The 8,913-nt window shown below is 40.1% G+C and overlaps 1 protein-coding gene across 6 annotated transcripts in view; it reads right to left on the bottom strand.

Moving 5' to 3' along the window:
• Positions 1–8,913, bottom strand: part of LOC126399567 (uncharacterized) — a 50,876-nt gene that overhangs the window by 3,766 nt on the left and 38,197 nt on the right. For 4 of the 6 annotated variants that reach the window (XM_050059627.1, XM_050059626.1, XM_050059625.1 and 1 more), the window contains exons 2-4: positions 1,656–1,922; positions 580–717; positions 437–508 (exon numbers count right to left, since the gene is read on the bottom strand). In XM_050059627.1, the coding sequence (XP_049915584.1) occupies positions 437–508; positions 580–717; positions 1,656–1,836 (391 nt within the window). In that variant the 5' untranslated portion in view covers positions 1,837–1,922. Of the gene's footprint in view, positions 1–436; positions 509–579; positions 718–1,655; positions 1,923–2,203; positions 2,524–3,392; positions 3,505–3,721; positions 3,871–8,913 lie in introns of those variants that run through there. The other 2 variants (XM_050059622.1, XM_050059623.1) reach the window with 2 other exon arrangements.

Consider the following 8,913-nt stretch of genomic DNA (forward strand, 5'->3'; position numbering starts at 1 on the left):
AAGTGTCACATTTATCTTGCAAGTGTACTCTTCTTCAATGTTTGGTTTACTTCCTGGATTTTTCCCACATGGAAATTCTGACCAATCAAGAGCAGCTTTCTCACACAAGGCATTTTATCTGGTCCGCTTGTAAATGCTGCCGTGAGAACACGAACCAACTCTAGGCAATTATACAGCTTTGAAACAAAATTAGTCCCTGATTCAGACCAAAGCAAGACAACTCTAGGTCTGAAAGCACCCTGAGAATGGCCTCAAAGCCCGGCACTGTATCCAGTTCTCGTCATCAGATCAGATATGATGGGTGCTTCCTGAATTAATGGTGACATGACAACAGATATGCACACTTACCTAAAAAAGGGGGTGGGTCAACTTATACCACTCTCTCCTTTATCACATTGCTAAGTGCAATAGGTAATGGGCCGTAAGAAGTACTCACTCTGGGGCTGCAGAGCACCACAGCTGTCTGCAAACACATGGTTCAGTGCCTGTTTTGAGGAAACGACAGACCCTGCAAAAGAAGGAAAAAATCAGCAGAGCCCAAACCCCAGTTTCAGCTACTCCCATGTTTAATGTATCTACCTTGGACTGTGCCGATGATGAAGACGCTACCACCAATATTATTACCACTCATGACGGGAGCGACCAAATTGCTTCCATTCTGAGCACTGTAGCTGGGTTTGAATTGATGCAACGAAGCCTGAATAGTGGAAACTGACTCTGAATAAAAAATAAATAAATAAAAAGATGAGTTTGTTAGAAAAATACAGTGTAGTGACTGATCACTGGAGCAAAATGATTGTGTCTTGTGTCTAAGCTAAATGGTAATGTCAGCATGCAAACACGTTCACGACAGTTTGGATTTTTCTTCATGTGGGGTTGTATGAGGTACTTATCCACAGTCAGTGTGTTACATACTGTAGATGTCAGTCGGCATGCAGACAGGAGTGCCGCCATGGAAGCTAAGCAATGTACTGCTGTGGACGCGGTTCAGCAACAAAAAATATTTAAGCCACCTAAAATAATAAATATCAGTAAGTGTACACTGTTTAGAGTATTTTCACCGCTTTACCTTGCTGACAGCGACTTATGTCTGGAATCCCTTTTAGTGCTCTCCTTAAAGCCAGACTCCATTGAGAAAAACAGCGATTTAACATTGCTGAACACAGAAGCTGCTGGTGTACCGCTGCCTCGATGGGTTATTTTCTTTGTGTCATTGTTTGACTTTCGGTGTTCAATGGGGATCATTTGGATTCACCAAATTCATCCAATAACACAACACTGTTTTTGTCTATGGAGTTTGGTGGCTTTGAGCATAGATGGGGAACTGAAGCCATGAACAGCTTCCCATTGTAACAGGCTGTCTGCGTCAAAGTAAAGCAGTGAAAATATTCTTAATAGTGTACACGAAAAATGATATTGATTTTTTTAGGTGGCTAAAATGGGTTTTGCTGCTGCCCCCAACCACAGTAGTAAATGGTGTCCCGACCGACTATGAATACGTACCGCTTACAACCACACTACGAAAAATCTGAACTATCGCTTTAGCCTGCTGATGTTTAGCAGATAAAATCTTACATACATTGTGAAATATTAAGATCCACAACACTACTTGTAATGTAGTTAAGCAGTCAAATCAATAACGAATGCGACCTCACCTGATATGAGGTGTCCTTCTCCTTTTCTTTTTCTATAGTTTTCACACAACCTCTTCAGAGTGGAATTAACCTGAGGTTCAGTGTGTGTCTCTTTCCAACAGTGTGGGCATTTCCAAATGAGTTCCCTCCTCTGGTCTTTGCGCACGCAGCTCTTACAGACACTGTCGCCACACTGCAGCATCACAGGCTCCGTGAAAATATCATGACAAACTGGACAAGACAGATCCTTAACGATCCAATGTGCATCCACTTTTAAGACGCGTTTGGCTGCAAATTTAAATAAACGCGTTAGAAATCAGACATTATTGAGAAATATGATAATTTAGTCACATATTTGTAAATGAAGATTATATTTGTTATGCTCTACTAAAACATTAATTCCCCTCTCTCTTTGTAAAGTTTAGAGAAACAGAGTGTGACACCTCAATAGTAATGGTCACAACACAATAAAATGTATAAACAGACATACGTGTTCTCTATATGTTTATTATCCATTAAAATAAAGCTAGCCCTACTCAGAGATTACCAAGCGTACTAAGACATATTACCTTGAGTTAACCTTATTGCAAGGTCATTACGATGTATCTTTACAAGAATGTCCATCGTGGTCTCCACAGCACCGTCTCTCCCGTAAGCCTGCACCATTCTATCCACAGTGCCCATTCTGGAAGCGCTCTCCAGGTGGGACCTCGGTATGTGTCGATGTCCCTCTTGGTCATAATGGATCAAGTACCACTGAAATTTCTTCAGCTCATAATGTGTCAGCTCTTCCAGGTGATTCAGGACTTCCATTTTCACAGCCATTTTGAATTTTCAGCAGGTTCACAGGATTTCAAACGATCAATCAAACTTCACCAGAGTGAACTCACTGTGACAGACAATGAGCAAGAAGTTAGAATCAATTATTGGATCAAATGAAATGAGCATCAAAAGCCTCATTGCACACATACGGAGCTGATTAAATTTGGAGTCGTTAACACAGCTTTATCCTTAACAAAATATATTCTTTAGGTGTGAAAACTGTTTGAAAATCACGTCAGTCAATTTCATTCAAATGTAAGTTCATTTACTGTTTCTAAAAGTATATTGATTGGTGAAATTTAGAGTTTCAGGGGTGAGTTTTGCCTTTAAAACACGTCTTTACGTACTGATCTGACTGGAGACAAAAATATAAAGGATACAAAAATCCATCCAAACAACAGATCCTAACGTCACTGAGCATTTTTGGTAACGTTCTGTTCATGACTCGTCGTCTCTAAATACCGTCATGTATAATTACTCCACATAAAAAACAGTGCAAATAAATTCTAGTGTGGGAGTCATTTCAAGGTCCAGTGCGTAAATCCAGTAAGTAAATTTAAAACACCGGAAGCATGGATGAGATTTTCACGGTACAATAAATAATAATAATAATAATAATAATAATAATAATAATAATAATAATAATACATTTTATTTATAGGCGCCTTTCACGAAACTCAATAATAAATGTAATAAATACTAAATGTATCATAATAATAATAATAATAATAATAATAAACAAAGATTAAAAAGGCCAACGAGATAATGAATGACGTCCTTCCTGGTTGAAACAGCTGACGTCACTATAACAACCATGACACATCTGGCTGAAATACGACATGTATACAAAGTTGAACAACATATATACACGTGTTTATATGTATGTATAACTATGTCTAAACGTGTTGTCTCCTGACGATATGACTGGTCTCTTACCTCCGGGAAGCCAACCCGTCGTCTCGGTGGTCTTGAGTGCAGAAACTTAACTGCTATTTCCGGTGTTCACTTCTGTCAGTTTACTCTTTATCTACCAGCAGGTGAGCTGCACCTGACAATAAATCAAAATAAATAAAATGTAGGCTAAACAGAGAACCGTACAGGAAATGTTACAGAGCAAATAAAAGCAACAGAGCTCGAGTAACGTTAGAGCCACAGTAACGTCTATCTGTAGTCAATAAACTAAACTGTTAGCTGGTGCTGATCGTGTTTAATAAAGAAAACCACCGTTATTTCGGCTAAAGACAATATTTTTAACAAATATTTACCGGTTAGGAGTTGTTCTTACTTCCTCATGTCCGTGTGTTAATCCAAAAACCAGATTTCACATCTACGTTTCCCTCACTAGCGTCTCCTCCTGAGAGAGACCAAAGAGTATGAGACCCAACTGCAGACAAGATGGCGGACAAGGGATGAGATAGATATCTACAGTCCCTACCGGAAGTCGCAGCGAGGTTGGTCTGTTCGCCGAAGAAGAAGAAGGTCGAAAAGTCTTTTCCTAACCACTTTTCCTTGACCTCGATGGCGTCACGAGGCCAAGGGGAGATGTGAAGGAGAATTCATGAGGACTTAGAAAAAGACAACTGCGGTGCTGAGAGAATCCAACTGCACTTACACTGGGCTACGTAATGACGCGACGGCGGATGTTATTGACGTGAGTCTACTGTGGTGAATCTACAATTTTCTGAAGATGGACTACAAAAAGCGCATCTTAGATAATGCGCCCCGTACGTTCTCATCTTGTTGTTTCATGCAGGATATATAAACGCGGACAACACGGTGAAAGACATTATTTAATTACTAAGTTCGGAACTGAATTAAAAAAAGGATTATATGCTACCAGCCACAAACTGAAACAAAATTGTATCCCAAGTAGTAAAACTAATTAATGATATTACTAAAGGCTGGGTTAGGGTTAAATGAATAAATGACTGATGCAAACTGAGCATAAGCATATGTGTTCAACTTATTTGTTTTATAACAGGATTAACAACAAATATAAAATGCATTAATTTGTTTGTCCGTGTGAATAAAAAAATAACGGAACTCCACGTGCTTTTTCCATTTTCTTCTTCAAATGGGCAATTGGAGTAGAAATTAGACCACAACCAGTAACCAACTTGTGTTTGGCCTTTACTGTTGTATCAATATTATGTGCCCCTACTGCATAGATAGACAGATAAATAATAAATAATAATATTAATGATAAAAGTGAAAAATAATAGTTTGGATAGGTGGTTAATAGGAGTTTGTTACTGCACACTGAATGTTATATGTACATATATAATGATAAAGATACAGATCCAGTTCTCAGTAGCAGAGCAGCAGTGTTTTCTCTGTCTAACAATCACCTGCACATGAACAACAACCTGCGTACTGTATTTATAATCTGCCCTGTGTCCTGCTCAGAGTCACACTGTGTGTTTATATGATTTATTCATTATTTGCATCTGTATTTGTTGATAATGTGACTGTGAGTTCATCATTTAATAACCCAGAATATGATCATGGTGTCTTTGAACACTGGAAATAATTTATTAGGCCAAATGTTTCAGCCTCTCTGACAGACGGCCTCTCTGACAGACTGCCTCTCTGACAGACAGACTCTCTGACAGACGGCCTCTTTGACAGACAGCCTCTCTGACAGACGGCCTCTCTGACAGACTGAATCTCTGACAGACTGACTCTCTGACAGACAGCCTCTCTGACAGACGGCCTCTCTGACAGACTGCCTCTCTGACAGACTGACTCTCTGACAGACAGCCTCTCTGACAGACGGCCTCTCTGACAGACTGAATCTCTGACAGACTGACTCTCTGACAGACAGCCTCTCTGACAGACGGCCTCTCTGACAGACTGAATCTCTGACAGACTGACTCTCTGACAGACAGCCTCTCTGACAGACGGCCTCTCTGACAGACTGACTCTCTGACAGACTGACTCTCTGACAGACAGCCTCTCTGACAGACGGCCTCTCTGACAGACTGAATCTCTGACAGACTGACTCTCTGACAGACAGCCTCTCTGACAGACGGCCTCTCTGACAGACTGAATCTCTGACAGACTGACTCTCTGACAGACAGCCTCTCTGACAGACGGCCTCTCTGACAGACTGAATCTCTGACAGACTGACTCTCTGACAGACAGCCTCTCTGACAGACGGCCTCTCTGACAGACTGAATCTCTGACAGACTGACTCTCTGACAGACAGCCTCTCTGACAGACGGCCTCTCTGACAGACTGCCTCTCTGACAGACAGACTCTCTGACAGACGGCCTCTCTGACAGATGGCCTCTCTGACAGACTGAATCTCTGACAGACTGACTCTTTCACAGACAGCCTCTCTGACAGACGGCCTCTCTGACAGACTGACTCTTTGATTGTATCCATAATAAAAGTTGATGAGGGAAATAACAGATCGAACTCCAGTGATGTTGGGATGTATCAGATCAGTCCAATCAATAACTGATATCCAATCAGGGAGGTGTGTCGGTCGGTAAAAGACTTCCGCGAAGGCTGCACTCAAGTATCCACGCTTCCCTTTCCTCTGAAAGCCTCCTCTCTCCTCTCTCCTCTCTCCTCGACTCCTCTGAGTGCATTTAACGAAATGAAACGTCCTACAAGATGGTGGGTATCGATCGCTTTTCGGGTCAAGTGATCGAGGACAGAGGACAGAGGAGTCGAGGAGAGATATTGCGATGAACCCCGTGTTCTGTTGCTGCTGACGGACTGTAAATACTTTCACTTCCGTTGTTCAGCACTCGACTGTCCTCTAGTGGTGAAAGCTGTGTACTGCATTACATCACTCCAACACTAGTGCCAGTCTGATGATGATTATGATAACAGCAATGTCCTCCTGAGACCCTACATTTTCTTTGGTATGGCTTTATTTCCCCCAACAGTATCTTTATTGATTTTAACAACAATAAACAAAGACATACACGTACACACATCTAGAATGTGAACATATACATCGTAAAAAGAAAAAGAGAGATTGACTACCTCTGATAGCGTGTGTAATTTTTTCCAAGGGCAAAGTTGTTGATAGTTCAGAGATCCATCTACCCTTACTCGACCTACCGACTTTCTTCCATGACAGAGCAATAACTCTGTTAGCAAGCAACAGGCCAATTTCAAAAGAAATTTGTATTCTCCTGCTGATGATATGATTGGGTGGATACAGACCTAGTATAAAAAGCTTTGGGTGTAGAGGTATCTGTATGGATAATATATCCTGGATGGTGTCGCTCACTGCTTCCCAGAACCTTTTTTATTTGAGTACACTGCCAAAAACAGAGGAAACGTGTACCTTTTTCCTTTCCGCATTTGACACATAAATCAGGTATGATACTATTGTATTTATTGAGCTTTTCTGGAGTTATGTAGGTTCGCATCAGCCAGTTATACTGCAGTAATTTAAGTTTGTGATTGTGCTTTAATAGATGCCCTCTCCCAGTCCTCACTTTCGATGTTTTCACGAAAGTCTTCTCTCCATGCCTCTAGTTTCTTTATAGATGATTCTGAGGACTCGCCTACCAAAAGGTCATATATATTGGAGATTATGCCCCTCAAACAATCCTTTACCATCACCTTTTCTACTGGTGACAGAACATTCTGTATGAATTTTCCTTGCTCCATACTCCAAGCTAGGAATGTCCTTTTTGTCTGTCACACCTAATTGGCCTGTGTGAAATGCTGCAGTAATAAAGTCCCAATATCTTTAAACGAGTACTTCCTAATCAACAGCGTCTTATGTTGTTACTGTTGCTAAAATTGGTCAGATTTATCAAACTGCTCAACCATAAAATGTGATCAGGTTTTGGACCTTGTCCACTTTTGTGACGTGATCAGCTGCAAACTGACTTGGCTGCCATCTTGTTTTTTTACATGTACTAGTGTATTGTGCTTTTGCTATCACAAGATGGCACAAAGAAGTGTCCACAAATGAGGACAGGTCTAAGGTGAGCACAATGGAGTATAAGGTGCAGCAAACCCAAAATGTGATGTCCTCATATGAGGACGAGGGGTCTCAGGAGGACATTGGAGTGAAGAAGAGCTTAAAAAAGAAGAATTCTTTTGAATTACAAAGCAATCAGAATCTCTAAAGAAAAACATCTTTGTGAGCCAGGACACATGGGTGGTTTCACCCTGCCAAAACCCCGGGGAGACTGGGGTTAGTTGTCACACCTTTTACTCTTGTGTGAACTGCTCATCATCAAAACATCTTTCAACAGTCATTCCTACATTAAAGGAAAGAGTGAGACCTTGGCTTGAAATGGGTATCCCTTTCATTTTTACAACTTATTGTAACAAAGAGCAGCAACAGTAGGCAGACCAGAGCAGTTTAAATAGGGCGCTCTGAATGAGATTCGCCAGTTGGTTGCATAGAAAGGAATCATGTGATCTACCAGCTGACTCCCTTCCATCAGTCAGCTGCTCCTTCAGTTAATTGGGCTGTTTGAGATCAGCTGGGATTTTTTTCATCTTCAACTTTAAACCTAAAACTTTCAAGCATCAAAGTGTAAGTTTTCTAATAACTTATTTATGGTGGAGGGAAGGTCATGCATTTGCTGCCAGTCACTCAGGGAGGCTCAAGGAAAAATAATCAAAGCTCTGGAGAAGGTCAGAGTAAAACAAATTCAGTCACAGCCCCGCCAAAGTAAAAGTACTTTTGGTTCTTAATTATTGGATTAAAGTTATTGATGCACTGATGTGTCCATGGTAAAAGCTCATTTTAGTTAGTTTATATACTGCTGAAGTCGCTCGTGAATGTATTCCAGGGATTAATAAAGTTTCATCCAAATTTATTTAAAATTTATTTATTTATTTATTTTGCACACATAAGAGATTTAAAAGAAAACCAAATTACAGGATAAAAATAAATGTGTCAGGAGAGGTCAAGAAGCCAACAGGCTTATACGAGGGACCTCACCTTTCTCAAAACTCAAAGAAACCAACAATTTACAATACAAAAAAGAAAAGAAAAAGAAGTGTCTAGTAGTATAAGAATGAAATTGGGAATTTAACATGAAAATTTGGTAAAGAACAGGGTGAAAACATGTATTTATATATAAAAACACATATCTGATGAATATTGATGTTGTACACAGGCAGGATATTCAGTTTTTTGAAGAGAGAGATAGAGGGATCTGTTGTGTTTGAAAGAGTTGCCAATTGTACAAAACACTTCTGCAGCAAGTAAAGTTTATGAAGGTTGGAGGGGTAAGTGTTCGCCCAAACAATATTACCATAAATTAAATAAGGATAAATCATGGTATAATATAAGGTCAGTAAACAAGATACATTTATAAACCTTCGAAGTTTGCTGATGATCCCAAGTGACTTCACAATTTTTGTATGAATGAAATTAATATGTTTTTTCCAATTCAAATTCTCATCCACTTGGATCCCCAAGAATTGAATGTAAGAGACTTGAGAAATTTTATTTCCCTCTATTGAA

Source organism: Epinephelus moara, chromosome 13 (assembly GCF_006386435.1).
Source record: "Epinephelus moara isolate mb chromosome 13, YSFRI_EMoa_1.0, whole genome shotgun sequence".
In the NCBI taxonomy this organism is placed as follows: domain Eukaryota; kingdom Metazoa; phylum Chordata; class Actinopteri; order Perciformes; family Serranidae; genus Epinephelus; species Epinephelus moara.